General features: G+C 39.7%; 1 protein-coding gene across 5 annotated transcripts in view; it reads left to right on the top strand.

Moving 5' to 3' along the window:
• Positions 1–26981, top strand: part of DIP2C (disco interacting protein 2 homolog C) — a 329167-nt gene that overhangs the window by 227757 nt on the left and 74429 nt on the right. For all 5 annotated transcript variants that reach the window (XM_072854678.1, XM_072854677.1, XM_072854679.1 and 2 more), the window contains 9 exons: positions 2179–2270; positions 6171–6281; positions 16720–16843; positions 17467–17576; positions 18942–19044; positions 19396–19460; positions 21310–21403; positions 21521–21640; positions 22465–22579. In XM_072854678.1, the coding sequence (XP_072710779.1) occupies positions 2179–2270; positions 6171–6281; positions 16720–16843; positions 17467–17576; positions 18942–19044; positions 19396–19460; positions 21310–21403; positions 21521–21640; positions 22465–22579 (934 nt within the window). The remainder of the gene's footprint in view (positions 1–2178; positions 2271–6170; positions 6282–16719; positions 16844–17466; positions 17577–18941; positions 19045–19395; positions 19461–21309; positions 21404–21520; positions 21641–22464; positions 22580–26981) is intronic.

Consider the following 26981-nt stretch of genomic DNA (forward strand, 5'->3'; position numbering starts at 1 on the left):
TGAGGAATTAGGGAGGCAGCCTTATATGCTCTACGTTTCAGAAGCCGAAATAAAATTTTGGCAATAAAAGAGCATCATGACAAAATTTATTTAAAGACTTAATCATTTAAAACTTTACTAGAAAGTACTCCTTTAAATTTTCTTAGCCTTTGAGAAAAGTTAATTTCTGCATTTACTCAGATCACTTAGGTGGAGATGGTTGTACTGCGTACCCAGGTACTTCTGAAAGAAGGCATCTAAATACTTTAATAGGAATAGCCCTTAGATTTTGAAGAAAATATTGTAAGATGGCACATTTGATAGATGAAAAATTAGTGTGAATACATCACAAATGCGAATTTAAGACTTGTAACAGATTTAATCTCCATAGCTCAGACAGAACTTTTCACAGCAGCCCCTTATGTCTCTCAGAAAAGGGATTAAAAACTCAGTGTTCATTTCAGGCTTGAAAGTGTTTTGTGTAAAGATGGTTCTTTCTTGCAATTCAGAACTTTTGCTAGGGTTTTCATTTCCATTCTCCAATTTTCTGTATCGTTACTAATTGCTCTTTTAAGTTTGTTGCCACTGAAACTTTAATGTTTGAGGCCTTTAAGGAAAAGAATATTTGCTTTCTTAAGGCATCCTTGTTTTTATCCTACTCGCTTGTCAAGTTTAAGTGTTGACTGTAGCAGCAGGGATGCTTTTAAAGACTGTCTTTCCATCGAATGCAGGTAGCTCAGCCGTAGCTCTGTGAGGGTTAATCCTGCAGATGTACTCCTGTATCCATGCTGAGTTTCTAGTGGAAGAGAATTGAGTCATGTTTATTTCTGAGCATCAAGGTGGTTCAGCATGCAAATACTGGAGTAGTTTTAAATAAATTAAAAATTTTGTGAAACATAGTTTGATGATACAATATTACCATTTTCGTAAGAAGTAGGTGCATTTAGTACTTTCTCAGTAACAAGCAGCAGTGACCCTTCAATTTTCCTTAAGAGGAAAAAAAGAAAATCTGGCCTTCTCATCGTACGTTATATTTACATCAGATTTGCACTTAAAAATAATTCAGTAGTATTGCATTTTATAACCAGGATGTGGAGGAACTTATTATAACAACTGCTTGGCTTAGTTATAAATAGCAATGCTGCCTGTTTGGGAGCCTGAACTGCTGAACCCCATAGGTAATCCGTTGTCAGAACCTATTATCGTTTAAGTTATTGGTGGGCATGAATTAAAGATTTGTTACTGTCAGACTGAATACTGCTGGAAGACAGTACCTAGGGGCCAGCCACAACAAGGGCTGTTACGCTCGGTGTTGTTCAAATGGAAGTAACAAGGTCTCTAAACAAAGGCAATCCTAAAGAGCTTGTGTACTTGGAAGATGCTGATCACTTGAAGGATTAATGAAAGGCATGTAACGTGGCCAACGAGGTCTTGATGAGAGACTTTTTTCTTTAAAGAATATTGGGGTAAGGTCTTGATAAGGATTAGCTGAGTGCAGAGATGGAGAGATGAAGCAAGGAAGAAGAGAGATGGTTAAAAGGAAGGGTACCTGGGGCAAGTGAAATGAAACTGAGGGAAGGGAGGATATGGGAGGGGGTGAGACGAAAAAGCCAAGTTAAATGGAAGAAGGCCCAGAATTAAAAGTGAAATACAGCATACGGATGTGCTAAGGATCAGAGGGTCCCTGCTGCTTCAGTGTGCCCCTTTGGCTGCGGGGTGTTTTCTGTTTGTTGGGTTTTTTTCCTTGTCTCTGCTTCTTGGGACTTCTTTCCTTTTTCCCTTGGTGGCTTGGGGTGGGGGAAGTGCCATCATGAAACCTGAGTAATACCCTCGGAGGTCAGCCTGCGCTGAAACACGGCTTGTCCAGCTTGCTACAGCTAAGCGTGTTACAACGATCTGTCTGGACTTGATGATGTTCCAGCCACAAAGTAAGAAAACTACTTCTGCCATGAAGAAAACTATTCTTACTTTTTATTTTCTTCTTAAAAATGATGCTGTCTTGAAAAAAATAAGTTCAAAGAAAGCTTCTGATGAGTATTTAAATATTTTCCACTAGTCCTGGTAGACTGTCATATTTAGTTAGAAAACTAGTAATGTTCCTACTATTTTTTTTCACCGCTTCGGTATTCTTTCCCTTTAGTAATCTTGTAAAACATAAGAAGAATTTTAAAATTAATTTCACAAATTTTGTGTTAATAGGCAAACTTTGGACCAGAAGTATGAAGGTTGCTTACAATATACTACATAAATTAGGCACAAAACAAGAACCAATGGTACGACCTGGAGACAGGGTGAGTATCTCAATGATTTTTAATTACTAATAATTCAGATCCCACGCTGAAAAAGAGAGAATTAGGTGTTTGGGGTGCTCAGAGGAAATTAATGAAGTGAAATGTTGGCGGGCTGAAATCTGCCTTTTACTCAGAAAAAGACTGATCATTCAGACAGGTGTTTTGAATTGCATAATAAATAACCTGAGCTGGTACTCACTGAATGGTAACTTGAAATTGTGGCAACATCAACAATAAACATTCCCATGGAAAGTGATTTTTGGACATAGAACAGCAGTCTGTTTAGTAAAAGCTTGCTTATGGAGCCTGGAGGTGTCATGTGGGTAAAAAACTCACTTACTAATGACTTTGTAGTTGTTGAGATGGTAGAAACAAGAGAAGCATTGTGGAGGACAAAGGCAAGCAAAGTAAGCACATTTTGGCAGCCAGTTAAATAAATAAATTACGCTGACTGGTAACATGGAGAATATTTCCATTCCTGGTTCCTGACTGATGCAGCTACTGCTAGAGGCTGAATCTAGGTGAGCAGATAAAGTCCACAGAGAGTGAGGGTTACAGAGTTAACACTTGAAGTTGTTAAATGAAGACAAGAACGTCCTATGGTTGTGCTACTGACGTACTTACAAACCTACCACTTCCTCTGTCAAGGCTGGCCAAGCCTGCTACCCCTTTTCTCTGCCAGAGCGTGTATAGAAATTTCCACAGGTCCCATTCCAGGTTGGCTTTAAGCTGTGGAATGGAGATTCCAGAACAAATTTATCAGAAATGCAAATTTTATTCCTGCCTTAGTGCCTGGAGTTGTGAGGGTGGGATTAATTCTTCCTCCCTGATAGCAATTCTCAAACTGTTGGTTCGCTTGGTCCCCTTGTGCCACACATGAGAAACATGTCTGTTTGCATTACACATTTCTTAGGGCTTCAAAAATGAAAGCATGCAATAATGCTTCCCAAAAGAAAAAAGAAGGGAAAAAAAAAAAAGAAACCTGACAGTCCTTCCTATGTTTCTTTTTGAAATAAATCATAAAGAATTTAACTAAAGGATCTCTAGATCCTTAATCTAAATTGCTTCCTACAATGGCATTCAGCCAGGAGTAGGATCTAAAGAATCTCTTTTATTTGATACACAAGTGTGTCTCTAAGCAACAGCAGAAGAAACAAGTTCAATTGTACACATCAAAACAATCCACCCAGAAAGCTCCAAAAGGAATAAAGTTCACATATGGGCAGTATGCATCTCTCCCTATCTATTGGGTGCTAACTGCCCATCTTCGTATTCATTTACTGCAGCAGCCACTGGCATCTCCTAACGTTAAGAAAGGATTTGTGGATAATTCAGGCTGAAAGCTGGAAGTTTAGCTAGTGCAAGACACTTAAACAACAAATTGCAGCTCTTCTAAAATAAGTCCACCTAGATTACAGTGAAACAAATGTTTATAGCTGAGTGCTGAAAGCATATGCTTTGCATTGTAAAAACATCTTGCCTAGCATCCCTGTGTAACACAAACATGATCATTTGAAGCAACTTCATGTTGAAGATGAGGTGTTACTGTACTTCTGATGTTCTAGGCTGTTATCCTGGCTGTTATCCCCCTGTTGTAAAAACATAAAAGCTTTCTGACCTCTTTGAAGATGGCTTTTGATTCTAAGTAATGTATTTTGTGTGACAACAGTTAAAAGTAGTTTTTAAATACTAAATTAAATACAGACATATATTTCTGGTCTTTTCTAAATGAAAGTGTAATTGTTTCCTTATGTTAATATTCTATAAAATTCAGAAAGGCCTTTTTCCCTTTAAAAGCATCTTCTATCAATACAATCTCTATTTTTCATGACTACCATTACATCACTCCTTAGGTTCTTTGTCTGAGCCAAAAAACAGATGAATGTGCCTGCATTTGATTCCCTATTTCTGGTATTATTATAGTACATGACAAACTGCATTTGCCTTCTATAGTAACTTCAGAAATTTAACCTTGTGTCACCCCAGACAGCTGCCTGGAAATTAAGCTTGCACTCTGAAATATCTACTAGATAACCAGATTCTCATCTGGTAATACACACTCTATGGTTTTTTTTCCTTCAGCCTTATCCCTTTTTGCTTTTACACACATTATTTATTTATTTGGTACAGGTCTGTTAGTGATTAATGTTTTTTGGAAGGGAAGTTAATGCCTCATTCCCACTGGAGTTCAGTGAGATTTTTTCACCTCTGTCAGCTCCTTTGCAGATTCCCAGACAAACTTTTGCTGCGTATATGTAAACAAAGGCCAACACAAAACGCAACAATCCTCAAAGTATCTTTTGGGATCAGTCAACATCTTTGAGATGTTTGCTGGGCTCAGCAAACTCTGCTATCCCCTCAGTGCACCTAGCAAAATCCCTTCCTTTCCATTTCTCCTGAGGCTATTTATGGTATGTGCATGGAGAATACATACAGTAAGCTCTGCACAGCCATCTCCAGCAGTTGGATTGTTTCATGTGCAAGCATACAGATAAAGTAGCAATGTATTTTCTCTGAAGTTTCTCTAAACAGTTCTGAAGTTACAGGTTTCAGCTTAGAAATAGAGATATTTTGGACCCACTTGGACAAGGTTGGTTAGATTTCTTCTAGTTTGAAGAAATCAAGTTAATCTATGGGAGGCGACTATCTTTGAAGCCATATCAAATCACTGGAAGCACTTTTAATCTCCAGTAACTGAACCTTGGAGCATATATGAAAACATGATGATTTTACTTCAAGAGATTGAAACATAGGACTTCTGTGAATGTCAAAGCAGTCAAAACTCAAAAGTTATTAAGTAGTTTCAGCAGATTTCAAGGTGCTGTAATAATACACTCTGATCCTGTGTGCAAGCCCAAAGGAATTAAGTTCGAAGTCGTTCGCCATGCCTTTTGCATGCCACTTCAGTTGACCGTGCAAGATAGTTGCCAGCTGCATTACAGCTGTTTAAGACATGAGCTGAGAACGTGCATCTGGCTGAATCAAAACAAAACTGTAGACAGGATCTAGCCGCTGAGGTTGTTCACTGGTAAGTGAGAGCAGTAGTCTTCCCTGCCCTTGCAAGGAGAATTGTGGACTCTGTAAGTTGCTGAATCCTCAGCGAGACACTGCACTCTCACCTCTCCTTCCCCTTTGCCCCTGGAGGATCTAAGACATTGTCTGCAGTGCCCGCAGAAGTAAGCTGCACAGTTCAGCACATGGGGGGAGGAAGGGCGCCCAGTGAGCATACAGGTGATTTGCTATGATATTTTATCTTTTCTTGGCATTCTTTTATCTAAATAGTTCCCTAGCTCTAGCCCTAAAGCTGTGCAGTTTAACAAATCCAGGCCTAGGTTGGCATGCTATATGGCCAGCTCTGGATGTGATGTTTGCTTCTCCAGATATCAGCTATTTGTCTTCTCTCAGTACACAGAAACTTCTACACTTGGACAACAGTTATATGAGGCAAAACATAGGGAGACAAACCATAACGTGTTAATGATTGACATAATGGCATAGTAAGTCTGGGTAGTAGGAATTGGTCACAGATCCACTTTGTCTTTGGGAACTTCAAGCAAATTATTAAATTGGAATGTAAAATTCTATTAATTCCATTTACGTGGTTATTTAACATCTGTAAAGCAATCAGTAAATTGAGAACCAGATGAAAGGTATTGTCAATGTAGGAAACAATGCAGCATGAAAATATTTAACTCCATCGTAAGTGAAAATGTTCACAAAAGGAACATCTATCAGAATAAATTCCTTGTGATTCTTCATTCATCCCTCATTAGGTATTTGAATAGTTACCACAGAAATGTTTTGGTAATCATCTCTCTCCAAAAGGAAGCATGGAAACTCCAATTATCATTATCTGAAACCTGGGATAAAATGTTTTTAACATACGTCTCTTTGTTTCAGGTAACACTGGTATTTCCTAACAATGATCCTGCTGCTTTCATGGTAGCATTTTATGGCTGCCTGCTTGCGGAAGTTGTCCCCGTCCCTATTGAAGTGCCACTTACAAGAAAGGTAGGGAACTGAATTTCTTCTCTATACTGCATTTTAAAACTTATGTCAGAACAAATCACAACTGAACATAGCTTTTGAGTACATTTTTGTGGTTAATAACTCTGAATCTGAGGATACAAAGATAGTGCTGTGTGGTGAGTTATATATAGTTCCTTCTTTTCTGTGATGGAAAATCTGAAGATGTGCTTGCAATTTCAGCAAATGCAGGTCCGTCTGGAAAAGGAGAGGAAAATTTTCCAAGAGAACAGCTCCGCCAGTCCTAGATGGATTATCTTTGTAGCCTCTCAAAGCATTCTGGTGTTGGCCACTGACAAAGAATCATTGGCAACAACTGCTGAGTTTCCACCTGTCCCTGCAACCCAAGCTATGTTATAATGCCACTAGTGCTGTGTACACTACTTCAAAGCAGTCATGGAAATGCCTTCTCCTGTGTCTACATGTGCATATGTATCCCGAAGCTTCTGTCACCACAGTCCTCTCTGCCAAGGGTGGCACTTGAACAAATTAAGTTTGGGAATTCTTGCCGCAGAATATACATTCATAGAGAAAACTGACCATTGCTAATCAACAGCCTTTCGCGTCCAGTGTTGGTTCAGAGATTCAACCATGTATCCTAGGAAAGTGTTAGTAGACAGATACAGCAGTTCCAGCCAGAAAGAATGCCTGGGGGCAATGAGGGGAGGGTGCTGAGTGGTGTAGGTGAGCCACAGCTGGGAAGCTTACACTGACACTGCTGAACTTGCATTTTTTTCTGAGGATGTATGCCTTGAGGGCTGTAAATACAGCAAAATGTATTTATTAATTACAAGTTCTTTTTGTCATATCCCCTTAATTTTACCGTGGCTGCCTGCAAAGCCTGTTGTAAGGTTCTTCCAAATATCCCCTTATATAATCCCTTTTTTATGAGCTAGCACTAATAATGCCTTACTTTAATTATTTGGTCTGGAATTGTCCACACAAAGTATGTTCTTTAATCCCTACAAGCTTTCTTTTTTAAAGGAAATTCTTTTGGAAAATGTTGACAGAAGCCATGAAGTGTTTCCAAGGAAAGGGCTGGGGAAATATTGCTTTGCTCACGTTTTCAATTTTTCAATTGTCAAGGGCTTTTCTTTGAAATGCTCTGGTGTCACAGCACCCTGGAACAGAAGTTCAAATCTTTCTTTCATGGACAGGTACCCTGCCTTTCAAATGAAAAGCCATGAAAACAAGTTTCTAAGCCCTCATAAAGGCTTTGCAGTTTGCACATCTCACATAGCAATTTAACAGCTAAAAATATCTGGAGATTCCTTCCTAACCGAACATGTTTGAACCTTCCTCATCTCTGAGAAGCTGAGTTGACCTCATAATTTCTCCATTATGTTCACACATGCCCTGGCCAACATCTGTGGTGGGCCCTTGTGATGGTGAATCCAGAAGCTGGCAGGGAGGGAAGGGGTGGTAGCTGGAGGAAGGGATGGTTTGCTGAACTGGTGAAGGAGCAGAGAGAAATGGGGGAAAGTGAGTGGATCAGACAACAAAAGGCCATGATTCAGCTGAGCAGACGTGAGAGTAGCTGAGCAGAAGGAAGGACACTGGGAACTGAGGGAAAGAGGAGACAGGAGGTGCCCCAGCTTAACTGGCTAAGACTGGAGGAAAGGTGCAGGTGAGCTAGAAAGGCCATGCAAGGAGAGAGGGTGGGACCTCAACTAGTCTACCTGCTTTGGGGAATAGGGTTATGCTGTTTTATTTGTAAAATGTTGTATTTGAGAGCACTGAGAGGTGGACATGACTATAGAATGAGGGTAATGATTTTAGTAGAAATACAGCGCATTTGCGTCAGGCTATCACCATGCTTTCACATGTGAGTGCAGTACCTTAAGATAGTTTGAGGCAGTTGCATAACGTGGTGCATTATTTCAATATAAAACAGAGATTTTAAATGCATCAACAAAAAAAGGCGAGCAGACTATGTACATGTTACGATCATACGGAGTGCTCACATGGGTGACTCTGCTTTCATTCTACAAAAAACAGAAGCAACATGACTTTCAGGGATAAAAAATCTAATATGTCTTTCCCTGTTACTATTTTCTGAGGTTTAATGACATTTTAAAGTACATGGATAGGTGTAAATTTGATTTATTTTGGAACATCTGATACCACATCCATCCAGTAAACTATAAAACCCAGCTGTCCAAGTAAATAATCTATGTCAAATTAATAACTTACCCTAATTTGGCTGAACCTCTTGGGTATTTTTTTTTAAATATACGTGTGTGTATATATGGATATATAAATATACACTTAAGCACGCATATATATGTATATTTATATAAAGGAATATCTACAGACTTAGACTGTTTAACTATTGCCAAGGTCATTCCATAATGTTTAAATATCAAAATAATAAAACAATAACAGAGATGTCAGTGGTACAGTTAAAAAAGCAACATGATCTATGATCTATAAATAAAACTATGCAATCTCACAGCATATACTATTGCAAATATTTTTGCATTTGTTTATATGCAATGGGAACTGGAGTGGAAACAATGAGATGAAAATCGTGTTCTGAGTAGTCCCAGAAGGAATACCTCTGCTTGGTCAAATGGCAGCAGATTGCTTCTGGCATCCGTGGGAAGATGTCATTCGTGTCATCACACAATGGCCTAGACTGTTCTTTTATGCTTTCTCATTATTTGTTCTCTTTTCTACATGCCTCAGTGCATTCTGGCAGTGGACATTTTTTGGTTTGCTTTTTGGAAGACAGAGATGTGAGCTAACAAATAGTCCGACAATTATATTATAGGCTAATAATACAGACTTACAGAATAATAAACTGGCACAGGATGAGCTATTTCAGGGAGTTATATTATGAGCACATTTTTAAAATTAAAAATTTGCATTAGCAGCTTTAATACTGCTCTGCATTTTCATAAAGAAGAGTTTTTCACAGCTCTGTGCAAATTTTTTGTGCCTGGCAGTTTAAAATTGAGCAGTAATGTTTGCAGCCAGATAGCTTTTTGGCTTACATATTACTCTGCAGACACCTCTATCCATATGGAATTAAAGGCTTTTGCTTTACCAGCCCATAGATTTTGTGTGTATTCCCTTTTCTTCGTAGCATGGCTGTTATTTTTTTAAGATTTTGGCAGAGTTTTTTTCTGGTTCATTGTTAGGTGAGGGTCCGTCTCTCCTTGCTCTTTCCTTCTGTATCCCACCTCTGTGTTGACAGAATACCTAGAATTAGTTGTACTTCCCCCAAGGATTTCAGGAGACGTGTCTGACATGGCATCTGGGATGGATTGCCTGAATACCCAGCAACCACGCACCATTCTCCAGTTTAGTTTTATTCCCAGAATGCTTCCTGGTGTTCAGCAAAGACCTAGCAATTGGCATTCACGTCAGCATGGTTTTGGCTCTTTAGACTTGGGAAATCAGATGTAAAATTAAAAACTGACATCCCAGGCTTTTTTTTAAGTACATCAAAACTAACTCTTTATTCCAGAAACAGCAGTCAGGGGTTCCACGGTCATTGTAGCGATAGAACAAACAGCATGTTTTATTTCTTCTTCTTTCCCTGCATTAATACCACTGGAATGCCTATATCGTGAACACTCCCCAACATTTTTATAACTAATCCTCATCCCTTGGATTATGGGCTACGTTCTTTCAGAATAGTGTCTCTCTTTCCGAATATTTTATGTTTCCCAAACATTAGCAGATTGTATGTTCCATACAACATCTCTTCCTTCAGAGCTGCCACTTTTGTTAATCTTGAAGCTGGAGTATTACAAATTGTTTAATTGTATGTGTGATAATGATGTGAATTACAAACTGTATGTCATAGAATGTGCCATCAAAGTAGATGATACAGGATTTTCAGCATGTCAAGTTCTAGTTCAAAGAGCGATTTATTATTTCCCTTATGAAAAGATTTAAAAATATGTTTTTGATTTTTTTTTCTTTAGATTTTTTAGGTTAATGTTTTTTTCCATTTGATGGGCACCAGGAAAATTATTATTATTCTGCTCTGATACAGTCAGGGGAGCTAATCAGTTTTAATCTTAAAATAACATTTTTGTCCTCCAAGCACATTCATAGTTATGCTCAATCACATGCTGTGAACATATGAACAAAGCGATCCCACATAGATCTGTATGGCCTCCTTATCAGAGGCAGTGAGTATTTGTAGCAGGGTATGACATGAAAGCATGTAAAAATCTATTTCTCAGTCAAAACACTATTTCCTAGCCTGTTAGATTTAATGCTACGTGTGCTTGCAGCAGGCATTTCTGTGCTCTTCCAGACACTGGCTCTGCCATTGTGATTGGGAGAATGTGCCTGTGTATTGTCGTAGGAAATCTGGAGACACCCAGTCCAGGACACTTGTTTTTTTTTTTTAAAGGATGCTTCATACAGGGTAAAAACTGTTTTTCAGGAGCTCTTTTTATTAAATACTGGGAAGTTAGGTTATTAAAGCTTTAACAGTAGCCAGAGAGATATATCTCTTTAAAGACAGTGAAATTCCCACAGTCTTGTCTTCCATATGAAGGCAGAATTGTATTCCGAAGGAAATACACCTTGATGCCTTTCCTAGTGTTTCAGGGCCTGAGATAAAATGAGCTTTGTTTCCTTCAGCTTTAGTCATCATTGGGCTGTAGTGTGCCAGAAACACTGGAGCTCTACATACTTTTGCACATCTTTTGACAATGCATCTCTTTCTCCACTGGATTTAAAATATGCATAAAATTTTTTATATTTTCTTTTCGGTGACATAGTCTTCCAGTCCCTCCAAAGAATACAAGTTCCCTCAGCCCCGCATGAGCCCCTGGTGCACACTGCTGGACCCCTGTAAGCCCTGTGCCCATCCTTCCCTCTTCATACACTTCAGCAGCTGGGCGCTGAGCAGAGGTCGTTGCTCAGTTGGCCACAGTCAATCTCAGATCCTTTAAAGTCTACGTTTTCTTTTTATGTTTTCGAGTTTAGGAAATCGTAGTTTCCTAGAGAGCATATCGCGTTTCATGCAGTGTCCCCTGCCAAAACTAACCGTTGTCTTGCTTTCATTAAGACTTTTGGACATTAAGACTTCTCATAGTTGCAGATTTCACGTGCAGATTACAGACGGATACCAAAGCTCTGTCTGAGGAGACAGCTGATTTCTTCATATTAAAGCTGGTTATGAAGATTGCATCTGCTTTGTGTTTAATTTTTATTAAGGTCTTTGATATTTGTGTTTCAAAAATAGAGGGTTTCCTTGATGCCTTTTCACTTTTGGTTCAGAACTGGTGATGCTTGGCCTTTATGTCTGGTGGTTGCCCTATTTGTTCTTTACCAGCAAACTTTTGTTAGGGTAAGGGCAAATGGAGCTCAACTAAGCATCGTAACAGAAAACAAGATTAGTTCAGTCTGCAGTGCTTCGCCACATAATTCTCATTTTGAAAGCAGTCTGGGATTTGCAAGTGGACAGGAGTAACCTTTATCAGGCCAACCTTTGCACAGGCTGTCTCTTTCTTCCTTCCTTATTAGATAAGGACATGCACTCTCACTCACGGAGAAAGGATCATAATTGTTTTCCTTCACACAGATACTCTCACAAAGCAATATAGAAATGACATTAACAGCATGCTGAAATGCAACCACACGTGGGATTTTTTTATCCTGACAACGAATTATCACTCTCTGCAGCAGGAAGAAGACAATTGCCTCCAGGTACTGGTGAAAACCTTTAGGGAACCTTTAATAAAAGTCTTAGAGAACCTTGAATGGCTACCTACAGCAGAGAGGATTTCCAGCTCGCTTCATCTGAAAGATTGATCTCTCTAGGTGTGTGCAGACATAGTCTAAAGCTATGCAGACATCATTTTTCATACCTCAGCAAGTGCTGTGCCTTCAAGAAATGTAAAATGATAGTTCCAAAGTCAGCAATTGGTCTCAAACCTCATGCTACAATACCTCAACTCTATCTTTTGCCTTTCACCTGCATTATGTGTCATCTCAAACTGTGAATTGTGGAGGATTTGACAATGAGCATCACTGGCAAGTCTCTCCCCAACTGTGGTTGGGACTGTGTTGGTTGAGTTGTTTCACCTGGTCTCCACTGGCTCCCTGAGGTTTTTTCTACCCCCACAAAATTCAGCAAAATAAAGTGTTTGTGGCAAGTGTGGGGTTGCCAAAGTAGCAGATTAGCATAAATTACCCAAATAGCAAATAATACTGCTGACAAAACAGTGTGTCCTGAAAATCTATTCCCTTTACGGGCAGGAGAGTGATTTTATTTAAGGGGGGAGGAAGATTTTTTTTTTTTGGCAGCAGATGATTTGGTTTCTTTTTTTTCTACTTACAAAGCAGTTTTCAGCACTGCAGACATTCATTTTACATTACTCAAAAGGGATGCCGATAGCTAGTCTCCGAAATCTGAAATAATCAATGCCTTTAAAGTCAGTAGTCTTTTTCCTGGCCCACACAGAGGCTTTGACTGCTTCACGCAAATGACTGCATTTTCAACTCAAACTTCATTTTTCAAACTCACAAGTTTTACCCAAGTTCCTCGCTGCTCTGGGCCTGTCATGCTGACGTATGAGGAACAGCGAAGACTATCGTGTTGACGTGCTTGAGTGTGTAGGTAAGGTTGCGGTATGGCTGTGGGATCTATAAGGCTCTCAGCTTGAGATGTTTTCAGATCTGCCACCTCCTGGCTGTCAGTCCAGTAGCTCAACACCACTTGAGTAGTTAGAAACAATTGCTTCTGTGGGGCAGCAGGTATCACAGGGGCCCCTGCATGGGGCGAGGGATGTCGACTCCTTCTTCATGTCTCTGTTCTCTGTAGTACTTTTTGCTTCTAAGTCAGGATGAAGCCACCAGAAGCAGGCAGGAGGTGGTGATAACTAATTAGGAGGTGTGAGATTGAGACTGAAAGTGGGAATGATGGACACAGATTAGCAGACCACCAGAAAGCTTCATTGTGTTCGTACTGTAAGATCCTCAACTGGAGCTCCTATGGCCATTGAGAACAGTGTCTTATCACAGGACCTCTACTTCAGCGTCTTGATTTGCTTTTTTCTTGCAAGGCAGGATTTAGTGTGGACACTAAGGGCATGACATAGGATTTGAAAGTCTGTAAAACACACTGGATATTGTCCATGCATGGTGAAATTCTTCCAATCTCCTGTGGTAGTGTTGCATCACATAATTGTTTAGCCGTGTTGTCCTTTCAAATGAAAGAATTAACTATACAGAAAAGAATGGGGTGAAGATTTTAATGCTATTTGAGATGGAGTGGTCCTGATGCAAAAGTCTGTTATTAGAAACTGTGACATGTGAGTAGATTGTATTAAGTAATCTATACATGATTCCCTCTGCTTGTGTGTGAACTACTACAAATGAATGAATAATATTTATGTGGACATGCTCTAAACCAGTTGATATGGCACTAAGTGGAAGCATAGTCATTCTTTCTTGTGTTATCTAAAAAACTCAAACTGTTAATACAAGTTTCCTTTTCCTGTTGTTTTGTTTTGCTATGAGAAGAGCCTGACAGATAATTTCTTGACTGATGCGTCCCCCAGGGCCATGATATGCTGATGCTCTAAGGTCCACACTTTCTACTGGTTTACGTATGTTAGATTTGTTAATGGAATTTAATAGATTAGTTTCTGCTTATAAAGTCCTGCATTAAATGGAATTTGATTGCTTGAGAATCGGCATTTTCTTCGTAGAGTGGTGAAACAGTTTGCTAGCAGTCTTTTATAGGGCATACAGTTACAACAACATTTTATTTTTAATTTAACATTGAGAGTGATGCAGTTGCTGCATTCAATTATGAAAATTATATGCAATTTTTTTTAATTGGTAGTTAGAAATTCATACATATACATACATTGGTAACCATTTTTTAGATTGAATTTAGTGGGAAATTTGGGGTAATGGTAGTATGGATTTAGTATTTTAGGAAACTGGTGACCTCCCTTTATACATGATAGAGTAGCAGGTCTCAGAAGCTATGTCTTGCCCAAGGAGTGATGTCCTCTGTGGAGCACTCCAACCCTCATCTTCTGCCGTTCCTTCTGAGAGGCTTCGAAGGAGAGCCATCTCTCCTGCACTGTTCAGGCACCCACATTTCCGTCCTTTGAGCAAACTGCAAGAGTGGAGACACCAGGTCTCATCCTAATGCGGAATCAGGATCCAGTCTAGCTAAGCACTTGTCCCAGGGGTTTGACAACATAGATATGGACCAGCTAACACAAGAGTCGCTGAGGACAGTAATACTTGACAAAGCCTTTTTTGTCCTGGAAGCCCCCTGATGCAGGTACGATGAGGTCGACAACATGCTTGCCAAAATGTTGTTCATGGATACACCAGTACTATTCTCTGTTGTTCAAAGGGTACTCTCCTTGCCTGGTTTTTTATTGGAAAAGGTGATGCACAAGCTTAATTTTAAAATGCCTTCCAGAAAAAGTACCTTGTCAATTTTTCCTGGTTTTATATATGCATTCTGGTTATAGTAGGCAAAAGCAAATGCAGTAATTCTGGTTGGAAGGAGTTACATAGCATAGTTTTGACAGATCAGTTTATTGTGCCACATTGTTTGCTCAGCTATCAAAGTTCTGATAATTGGTGCCATATATGTATCTTGAGGTGGTATGGAAAACAAGTAAGCTTTTGTTTTCCCTCTGATGTCATTGCTTCCCCATTTTAGATGGCTTTATTTAGCTACATAAAAATTGCATTAAAAATTAGTCAGATAGGCTTTGGGGCTTTCTTTCTATCATACAGTTTTGCTTTGAATAAATCAATAGATTAAGGCAACTGTTCTGTATTTCTGGTTGCTTCCATGGTTAAGTGTGCTTTATGGTTGATTTGAAAGATATTTTATTGTGATCTTTTAAGACTCCATAGCCCATTTTCTGTAGAATCATTCTGTGAAGATAGGGTTAATACTTCTATGTGCATTTATATCTAGGGCTTTGCTCTGTTGAAGAGCCTAGTGAATAGATGTAAAGTTCATGAAAGAATCATGATGAGACACTACACATAAAGCAGACATAATGCTGTAGAAGCACAGCATCTCTTACAGAACAGCTATGGCCTAGACTTGAAAATCATTACATGACTTTTTAGCCTCACTGCCTATATCCCCTTGATGAAAGTAAAATGTAATGTGCTTTCTCTAATGGGCACTTGACTATCTGTAGTGCTCCTGAAATGTGTCTGTAACTACTCAATGAAATGGTTATTGACAGATCAGGTTAGATCAGCATAAATAGTGACACTGTCACCGCTGTATGCCCATCATAACATCTTAAGGGTTGAAAGCTTTCTTCAGGTGGAAGCATCTATAACCCATATTATTGCCTAGAATCATCACAGAATCACAGAATGGTTGAGCTTGGCGAATATCTCTGAAGGTCATCTGGTCCAGCTTCCCTGCTCAAGCAGGGCCAGCTAGAGCAGCTTGCCCAGGACTATGTCCAGGTGGCTTTTGAATATCTCAAGGATGGAGACTCCACAACCTCTCTGGGCAACCTGTGCCAGTCACCCTCACAGTAAAAAAGTGTTTGCTGATGTTCAGAGGGAACCTCCTCTGTTTCAGTTTGTGCCCATTGCCTCTAGTCCTCCCACTGGGCATGACTGAAAAGAGCCTGGCTCGGTCTTCTTTACACCCTCCCTTCAGATGTTTGTACACACTGATGAGATCCCCCCTAAGCCTTCTCTTCTCAAGGCTGAGCAGTCCCAGCTCTCTCAGTCTTCCCTCATGGGAGAGGTGCTCCAGTCCCTTAATTATCATAGTGGCCCTTCGCTGGGCTCTCTCCAGTAGCTCCATGTCTTGTACTTGGAAGCCCAGAACTGGACCCAGCATTTGAGATGTGCCTCACCAGTGCTGAGTAGAGGGGAAGGATCACCTCCCTCAACCTGCTGGCAGTACTTTGCCTAACACAGCCCAGGATACCATTTGCCTGCTTTGTGCAAGGGCACATTGCTGGCTCACATTCAACTTGGTGTCCACCAGGACCCCAAGGTCCTTTCTACAAAGCTGCTTTCCAGCCAGTCAGCCCCCAGGCCATGCTGGTGCAGGGGGTTTGTCCTCCCCAGGTTTAGGACTTTGCAGTTGCTGTTGTTGAACTTGGTGAGATTCCGGTCAGCCCATTTCTCCAGGGATCCCTCTGGATGGCACAACCCTCTGGCATATCAGCCACTCGTCATTTCTGAAGAGATGTGAGAGCAGGCGCCATCTGATGGCTTCAGTTCTCTTTATGATTTATGTTGTTCCAGACAAGAGGATATCTAGGTTGTGGAATTCCTTTGTCAATGTACAGATGAGTTTTGCTAATCAGCTAAGTTGCTTAAAGGAAAGAGATTGTTTTCCTCTCAAGATAATGTGCCAAAGGACAATAACGTTTTCAGCCTGTAATCACTTCTAATCAATTCTGTGTATTGCTTTTATTTTGTCATCTCTTAGGATGCAGGAAGTCAACAAATAGGCTTTTTGCTTGGAAGCTGTGGAGTTACTGTGGCCTTGACTAGTGATGCATGCCATAAAGGACTGCCTAAAAGCCCCACAGGGGAGATACCACAGTTTAAAGGTAAGCTAACCCTTGCTTATCGTGGATATCAAGGGTCATTTACTACAATAACAGTCATTGCACTCGTTCAGTTGTAGTGGGTGAGGATCAAGCCTGTGATGAAACACTTGCCACAGGAGCAGCCGTGGCTGCTGGGACGCGATTGCCCTGGCTGTGTGTCACTGGCTGGTAGAGATCGCTGCTCCTGCCTCATGGCTGCCGAGCAGTACGAGTACACCTGATTTGGTTCTCCGCTGGCTCAGCCAGGCTGCTGAGATCGTCTGTGGCCACAAGCGAAATTAAACCAACAGACTTAGGACTGTAGTAGATGAGAAGCATTCATATGATTCAGTCCTATAGCTAAGTGGTAGGGACAGTAACCTCTGACAGGAGAGTGCTCATAAAATAATTGGGTCAATAACAGCTTAAACTGCCCAGCCAGGGATTGTCTGAGAAGGCCACGATAGCCGTGTTAAGAAAGTAGTTCTGGAAAATCTTTCCCATGCTACACTGAGGTTTGAAAGAAGCAATGTTTAGGTAATGGTGACACAGGCATTTGGGAAAAAAAATTCTGGCAGAGAAAAGTTTTGTCTTGTCTTATCTGGCAGAAACTCGACAAAAGCTGACTTTTCTTTGTACCTCAGGCTGGCCAAAGCTGCTGTGGTTTGTCACAGAGTCTAAACACCTCTCCAAGCCACCTCGTGACTGGTTCCCACACATCAAGGATGCAAACAATGACACAGCTTACATTGAGGTGAGTTAATGAAGATGCATCTTCTCCTCGAATCATTGCATATGGCACTTCTGGATTAGGTAAACATCATTATTCATTCACTAGTCACAGAAGCAAAGAACATCCTGTTTTAGCCTGTTAATAAGTAATATTTTCTAATAAATTGTACTGGATATTGATTTCAGAAAACTTAATGAAATGTTAAATTGCATTTTGGGGGTTTCTAACGTTGATGTTTTTATGTCGTCTATGTGGCTTCCACAATATTATATTAAACTTGCCTTGACCAATCTTGGTCTCATTCACAGTGTGGGCTTGCCCACTTGCCTTGAGGTGGATAGATGGCAAGTTTCACAGTGAAGCTTCAGTTCTCATATCACAACCTTCAGACCCTTTGAAAGAGAAGGAACTTCTTGTTCAAATGCTTGCCCTTCACTTACTGCTTTGTGAGTCACACTCCCCCCAAAAGACCAGCATCAGGAACGGAAAATTAGTGATGCTGTTAAGTTTAATTTTTCTCCTTTTTTTTTCTCCATTCTTTTTTCCCACTTCTGCACAGACTCAAATGCCTCGAATTCAGTGATATTAGTATTGAATTTAAATGATTATTCAAAGGGATTATTCAAAGTTCAAGTGAATGGAACAAAGGCATTTCCTATCTTCACGCAGTCAGAACACGGGGCTAGAGAAATGGAGATGCCTCCATTTTCAATCTTGCTGATAATCTTCATGATAGAGAAAAATAAATGTTTAATTTACTTTAATTGTCACTGGTAGTTTTCTAACTCTTGCATAAAGTTGCAAAAATTACTGCAATCGTCAGCAATGATCTGCCACCTCTTTTTTATGCTGCTTTCTCATGACTCATTCACATTCTTCTGATCAAAGAGCTTGTGTCTTTCAGACTGTATACATATAGATTATTACAACAGCACCCAGCAAGGATTCTGCGGTCAGCTCTTATCCCATGCCTTATAAGACAGAGAAGGGAGAAGCTCAGGTTTATTGATTGGCCTATAAAATCTAACATGTGAACACTGAGCAGACTAAACTAGGTTATTCTCTGCTAAATCTAGCCAGTCCTTTAGTCATTAGCAGGATCAGAATTGTTAGAATTATTTTTCCATAATGCCTGTATTCAAACAGCAGATGGATTTCTGATATCAACCCTGGGAAGCTTCAGTCAAAAAGAGAAAGCCTATCTGAAAAAAGTGTCTTTTAACAAAAAAATGCCTCCCAAACTCCTCAGTACTGCTGCCTTCTTAAAATGGAGTTGTTAGATGTGTCCATCATTCACCTACATAGGAAACACTTTAAACGTAGCTATTAAACAATGGAAATAGGGCAACTATTGCACATTGACTTTCCCTGCTTACTTCTTTTTAGTACAAAACATGTAAAGATGGAAGCGTGCTTGGGGTGACTGTGACAAGGATTGCACTGCTGACGCACTGCCAAGCTCTGACCCAGGCATGTGGATACACAGAAGGTATGGAGTACGCTTCCCTTGCTTCATCCTTAAAATTAAGTGTGAATTGTAATTTGTTTCTCATCAGGCTCCTGTCTTATGTTTTACATAGATCTGTGTCAAAGGCTTCTAGATTTAAAAACCTGGGTTTTTTTCATTTATTTCAGAAAATAAGTACACGTTTAAAATATCTTTGTGAGAGGTACAAATAATGTCCTAGCCAATACAAACCCTGCAGTGGACACCTACTATGAAAGTTAAGCTTTGAGGTCATCAGTCATGTTATACTGAAGCTTCCTTCCTTCGAGTGGGTTTGCCTTGGGTCAATGCCATGTTCTAAAAAATAAACTCTGTTTTGTTTTTGTTGGACAGCTGAAACAATTGTGAATGTATTAGATTTCAAGAAGGATGTTGGTTTATGGCATGGGATTCTTACAGTAAGTATGTTTTTTTATTTTGTGTGAGTATTTGAAAATAAACTAACCTAATATGCTTATTACTATCACAAACTGGGATGTCCTACAGTTTCTTCTAATACAAGTTTTTCTGCTTTGAAAGCAAAAAATATGTGACTTGACTTAAACCCGTGATCTTCTGCTAGTGCACTTACCCATAATGAGCACGGTAAAGATGCCAATGTATTTTTATGCATCATGTCAAGTACTCTGGCCCCATTCTTACCATGTTATTCTGATTTTAGTGATGCGTGATTTTGAGATCAGACTTTATAGCAGAAACAAATTCAATTAATACTTGCCTCTGTAAGGATATGTTCCAATGGCATAGCTATATTGCCACTGACTAACTTCTCTATCAAAACTCCCACCAACAGATGGTTTTGCTAACATTAAAGCATTTCTGATACTTCAAATTGCATAAATTGTCTACTCACTGTTGGAATGTCTTACTTGATTGACATGGGAGGCAACTGACATATTTTTAAGGATTGCTTCTAAAGGTGCTGCTGCAGTCAATGAATGACAAAATACTTACTATTCACTGATCGTTTTAAGAACAGATATCAGGTTTTGAAAGGTCACTGTTTGGGGGTCCCAGCATATACAGGCCCTACATGCTATGATTCCCAGGGATCCGATATACTTTTCCCATGCAGTGTTACACTGTTCTTAATATCAAAGGGCAGTAATAACACTTCTGAAGCAGAAACAACCTATTAGGCTTAACGCCCATAAGTATCTCATGTTAAAAAAACATCTTTATCACTGAAGTTGAAAGCAAGCTTCTAATAGAGCTTTTCTATGCCTTCCTTTGCTATTAATCTTAGTATGAACTTCATTTTTTTCATGACTTGCCTGTAAGTGCTTTTCCTGTACCTACACTTGTGCCAGACTGAAAGGAGAACTATCTTTTGCAGTTCTACAAGTGTTTAGATGACTAATCCACTGGGACACTTAACCTTTCTTAAGCCTAGGTTTTCCAAAACAAATACTGTGCTTAACCTGAGCTGCTATGAGTGGAGACGTGTTGCCCTCAGAAGATGTTTCTAAATGGTAACAGAAGTAAAGCAGCAGCTCATTTACAGGCTGTTTGTTTAGTAGTAACACTGAGAAATCACTAGAGCAATTGACTGCCTCAGACTGGGAGATTGGGTTTGGATCTGTCATTGGCTTCACTCAGCTGCTTTTTCTAAACTTCCTGCAACTTTTCATGACCTTGTTGAAAATACTGGCATTAGCCCACCTGGAGAAGGACTAAAAACTCCTTCACTTATTTTCTGTTAAAATAAATTGATCTCTGCTTAATCTGTGACTCCAATTTCTCTGTCTACTGTCTTTTAAATAATTTGTGCCCCACTACCTTTAGTAGTTTTTCAGTCTTCACAGAGATGGATTTCTTTAGACCAAAACATTGCTGTTACTTGTCCTTTAGAGTAAAGAGTCTTCGTGTATACTGAAGTTTAGCAGGCTTAGGGATAATATGAACCTACATAGCAAACATGCAGACATTGTTCATCCAGTGTTTTTTTATTTTTTCTATTTAAAGTGAATCACTTAGAGTATAAATAGAAAGAAAATCTGTTTCATTTTTTCCAGTACCGCTTCAAAGTTATGATCTGATTAGTCTAAATCCTTAATCCTTAATTAAAGCATTAGAAAATGGGGGTCTGTTTCATCTCAATGTAGCTGGCTAGATAGGAAAAGATAAATGTTAGCATTGACAATAAAACAAGCATAGAGTAATCTGCATAGATGCCCCTGCCCATAACACAATATAAATAATTACCACGATTGTTGTATAAAACCCATTTATCTTATTTGATTTCAGAGTGTCATGAACATGATGCATGTTATAAGTATTCCATACTCCTTAATGAAAGTGAATCCACTGTCATGGATACAAAAAGTCTGTCAATACAAAGGTAAGGAACAAGAATATACAAAAGTATGCTTGATAGTCAAAATCAAAAGTACAAATTGATAATACAGCTGTATAGCTTTTATATGGTGTATTAGTAATCTTCCCATTCTTATTGCAGCAAAAGTTGCCTGTGTAAAATCCAGAGACATGCACTGGGCATTGGTGGCACATCGAGATCAGAGAGACATCAACCTTTCCTCACTGCGTATGCTAATAGTGGCTGATGGTGCAAACCCATGTAAGCTATGCTTCTGCAGTCCAATAGAGAATAGGAAGCGTTTTCTGTCTTGCATTTAAGGTTTCAATCTTCATCCATCTTAGCTTAAATATTTAGAAAGTATAGGGTTTGTCTACCGCAAACTGTATATTTATGGAAACAGTAATTAATTTTGGATTTTTTTAAAATAAATTTTTCTTTAGCTAATCTTGAAGCAAACTTGGTATTCCACATAACATAAGTTGCAGTAAATCCAGATTTGTTTAACATGACAGTCACGTATAAAGACTGAAGTAAATAACCTTAAGCTATAGAAAGGATCAGAACATTTCTTCTGAATGATGGCGCTCAGATGCAGAAATAGCTGAGAATTTTACTCTAGAGAGTATACCCCATAAATACTCTAGAGAACCACATCTGGATCACTTCATGGCAATAGCATGAACTATTTATCTGTATTACTTAAGATACCAATGTATTAGTGTCCTGCTTGTTTGTAGTAGTTGCTTTGAGTTTCTGAATGAAATCTTTAATTTGCCTCATCCTAAAAAAGAAAACTGTAATGAAATTCCTATTGTAAATCTAGCAGTAATGGCTTTTCTACGTAAGCATAGTGAAAGGAATTTATGCTCAAAACTTAGTCTTTATTCTCTGTATGCATACACAACTGTATATACATCTATACAGTTGTAGCAGCTATGACTTCTTTCCCAGTGGACATGGATCCTTTTTAATTTTTTTCTCCTGTAAAGCCTGTATATTCAATAGTAAGTTTGCAGTTTGAATAGCATCACTTCAGAAATGAGATTATTTTTCTCCTCTGATTTTTTTTTTCTTTACCCCAGGGTCTATTTCTTCCTGTGATGCATTTCTCAATGTCTTCCAAAGTAAAGGTCTAAGACAGGAGGTCATTTGTCCCTGCGCTAGTTCACCGGAAGCTCTCACTGTGGCTATTCGAAGGTACTGTGTTACACCAGTGGAGACAGACCCACTGTAGAATACATGCAGTAATTTGAAAAGAAATGAAAAATTTATTCAAGTATGAATCTGCATACTTAACTTCTGAATGACATTTTTGGTTTTCATTGTGTTTATGTCCAAAGAAGACATACAAGAAGAATTTGTAATAAGTTAACTTCAGAGTGCTTTATAATATAGTTCCCATTTCTGTAATTTTATCTAATTTTAAATTAAATAGACTGAAATGCAAAAGCTAATTCTGTAAAAAGAAGTGGAAAAATGCCACTGTAAGCATAAAATTAATTAAAATGTGGGAATTTAAGTGGAATTGCCATCAAGGAAAATCACGCTTTTAAGTAATCTGTTTAAAGAGAATTATGGCATTCTGCAGGTTGGTTTTGGCTGACTGGCGCTTTTTAACCATTTATAGACTCTCAGTAATCAGCTGGAAATGCCATTTGAGTCAGGGGGATTTGTGCCCAGAAATAAAATTGATAAATTCTAATAAGACTGTTAAGCCTTATGTACATGAACGTCAGTATGCGGCAGTCACCTGTCATGATTGTTGTAGCACAAAGTAAATGGCATAACTGTTGTCTGTTTTGGCAGAGTTTTCCAAAAGTTGTACCTTGAACAGTAGGCACTTTGTTTTTAAGGTCAGATTTCTGCAGCCATTTATAATTTTCACATGTTAAAACACGCAGTATAAAAGTGTAAAGCACTGTAATAGCATTAAGTAAAATACTTCCTGCCACAAAGTTTAAAATACGCTGTCCAAGTGAAATTTAACTAGATTTTCAATTAGCTTTCCAACGAAACATCACAGGAAGAAAGACATGAGGCCAAGAGTGCGGTTGACTTTCAGCCACCTCATTATTAGCTTAAAACATCTGAAAGCTATCCATCAGGGACTTATCCTGTCCAGGTTAGTTGTCTTTTCTGTGAACTACAGGATCTCAGAGAGCCCTTCATTCAGCTCCACCAGCGTGTTCTCAGCTTTATACCAAGGAGTATGTCGTTTTTCCCTTGCGATGGGTTTTCCTGCTATAGGCTGTGCAGACCTTCACTCCCTTGGAATGAGGTCTTGCTTGTAAGCGCAGAGAAGAGGTGGATGGGCAGCGGACATCGCTTGTGCTGAGCACTGATTAACGGGAGAGGGTTTTAATTTCCTGTGCTAGCCCTGGAAAATCTGCCCCAGATCACAGGTTATGAAGTGGGAGAACTCACTGTATCTCAACGTGCGATGGCTGGCGTGCCATTTCTAGACTTAAACTCTATGCTTGTTAGCCATCTGAAGCACTAGAGATTCATTTTCAAAGTAACTAGCATTGAGCACTTACATAAAAAAATTATTAGCACATACAATAGTTGATAATTTAAAAAAAAAAAAGGCATTTTTATCTTCAATGCCTTGCTGTGTAATTACAGAGCAGTTCTTACTACAGTGAATGTTACTGAACACGTATCTCCATTTTCTGAAGTCTGTTTAATGGTAGGATAATACCAGCTGAACTTGGGAGCTTTAGTATTTTTCATTTTATTCAAGCCATCTCCACTGACAGTAAAGTCATTATCATACAAGTTCCAAAGAGTTACAGCTGAAGTATGCATTAAAATGACTCCCTGCAGAGCACAGATCCAGAGAGCTCCCCGTTAATGCTCCGACTCTTTCAAAATCTATGGTGTATTTTTACTGATCTTCCTACAAGGAAGAGTAACAAAACCAGTTCACAGTTGAAATACCCTTAGAGTTTAGAAAAAGACAGTCAGTAATAGACTAATAGGTACTGTAGCCTTAAAGCTGAATCATGACGCCTAATATTTAAAGGAATGTGGCATCCAAATAATTCTTTATGGTATTCACCTTTGGTTTATTGCATATTAGTCTGTACCCACTTGTTTAAGGGAGTGCAAAAGTTTAGGAACAGGTCTCTTCCCATTTAAACGACTGGCAAAAAATAGTGCTAAAATAGATTATATCTGTAAATAGTAGTAGTAACTGTTCTCAAAATGCTCTACAGCTACTCAGTATGAACAGATCAGCTTTGAAGTAGATACACATAGTCCCTCTTCATGGTTAAGGAAACTAAAGGGGTAGGTTTGTCTGGTGGTTTAACCTGAATTTACTTAGTGTATGAAGTAGGTGGAATTATACCTTTGTTTAGTTGCTCCTACCTTAATCAAATTTATCTTTGATTTAAGGTAGGATTTCTCTTTGCCTAGCAAGCAGTCTTACAGAATTCCAAATCCAGTATTAGAGATACTGAATGTGTAAAGAAAATTAAAAATGTGAACTTTAAAATGAATTATAAATACATTGGAATGGGGTTATTTATATCTCATCTTCTTTCCAAGTGATTTCTCTCCTTCTGCTTGGCAGAGACACTTGTTTTAGGGTTGTTCCCATGCGGATATCATGCACAGGACAAAATAAGATACCGTATATTGCAGGATTGTTGCTGACAAGATACTTTCTAAGAGGATGTATAGGTGCTGTCAGGTCCTTAGCGCCCCACCTCACTCCGTCGTGGTCCTCTGACTGTATTCCCTGTCCATGTCAGATAGCTAGTTGCCTGCGAGAGGAGACTCAAGCATGGCTGTGTTGTAGTAGTCACTTTCTAGCCCAAACGGAACCCAATACATAGCATCAGTGTCAAGGCTTGTTGAAGCCTTAGGCCGCAAGCTGTGAACTTTCACCCAGATTCTCTGACCATACACTGAACTTTTACATGAAGGAAGGCCCCCAAACCGGTGCAAACCAGAAAGAGAAGGAAGCTCCAACCTTAGCAGAAGTTACAACCTTAGAGATAAGAGAAGAATCGGCCTGCCTAGAGACAATGAAAGGGCCCAGTGAACAGTGGGAAGACCCCAGCCCCTGATACTACTGTTGGTCTGAGCTGTCTCCTGAGGGGAGGGGAATTTAAATTGTAAGGTCCTAACTGCCCAGGGATTTCTTTGTTCTGGGTCCCCCTCCAGAGGCACCCAGCTCGAGCTGTTTTCACCGCTGTACCGCTCAGTAAATTCATCTGGCGTACATTGTATCAGAGACTCTGCTTCAGGAGACCTCGGGTCGAGCCAGAGGGGAGAGGAGGCGCCCGAGAGGGAGTGTGTGTGTGAGCGAGGAGTCAAAAAGGGGCACCCGTCAGCTCAGGGGAGCTGCCCCTGCAAAGGGACTCGGGTCCGAGCAGTTAAAGTCTCGGGTGGTGCGTGTGCCACTCCCTGGATGGTGTGTGAAGGCTCGGGCAGCGGCCTCTCCTTTAACAGTTACCTGGTGTCTCATTCAAGGATCCACCTCAGACTACCAGGATACCAGAAGTACTCTGAAGTAGCAGCTCTGAAATGCCTGTCCTGTGGACCCCAGGCCCTCAGCACCGACTCTTCCCTTCTGCACACCTGCTTCCATTGCGCGGCGCTTCTTGCTAACTTGGGCAAAGCTGTTATCTCAGCGCAGGCTGCAGCAAGTGTAGCTCTATCGACAAGTCCCCCAACATGATCCTAGCAGGCCTCGTGCCTACAGCTTCCCTCCCTGGCACCCCCGTCCTGTACACAGCCAGCGTCTTTCAAAGCTGCACCCGCTCTTCTTTTTAGCAGTCTTTGGATGTGATAAGTAATGCAAGAAAATGTATGTGATGAAAGTCTAGATAGCCTCTACTCCTTGAGGCTGTGAGAAGCTGCGTGTGCCTGCAGGAGACCTTTCTTCTCATGAGCAGTAAAATGTGTGTTTTGGGGAGCAAGGGTGAGAGGAAGTTGATCAATAATGTCGCTGAAAGTTCCTTTTACATGATGGGAATGTTATTTATCACAGCTGCTTGTTTACTAGCACCATTTGTTATGCTCTAATGCGTTTTCAAGCATGCCCACATCCTTCTTTGTTGACAGTGTCACTTGAGAAATATGCCTCGTAAAACCTATTAATTGAAATTTATAGTGCCGATCACTGCAAGGCTTACGTGAGCATGATTGGCTAAGGCCCATCTAGTATTTCAAGCACAGTAGAGGAGAAATGTCATATAAAAGGACATTAGCTGTTAAAAAATAGTTGTGTTATGATGGACTATTTAGGGAAAATGCAGAATCTTGAACTCAATATTGGCTGTTTTATCCATCTTGAAAATAGCTGGAGTCTGGCTGCTCTACATGGATGCATTATCCACACTCAAAGCAGCATCCTGTTAGCTTCCAGTTTTGCATTTTAAAATGCAGGACAGTATAAGAATCTTTCCAGACATGAAAAGCCCTGACATATTCCCTTAACTTAATAACTTTCATGCATCAACATTCATTTGCTCAGGCCACACTCTGCATACGTATAATTGTATCTACTGATAGAGCAGGCAGTTTTATATTGAAAAAAGTTGACAGACAGCTTGTGCTGATGCTGTGGAATTGTACAGCGTGTCGG

The sequence above is a fragment of the Ciconia boyciana genome, chromosome 2 (genome assembly GCF_034638445.1).
Source record: "Ciconia boyciana chromosome 2, ASM3463844v1, whole genome shotgun sequence".
NCBI lineage: Eukaryota > Metazoa > Chordata > Aves > Ciconiiformes > Ciconiidae > Ciconia > Ciconia boyciana.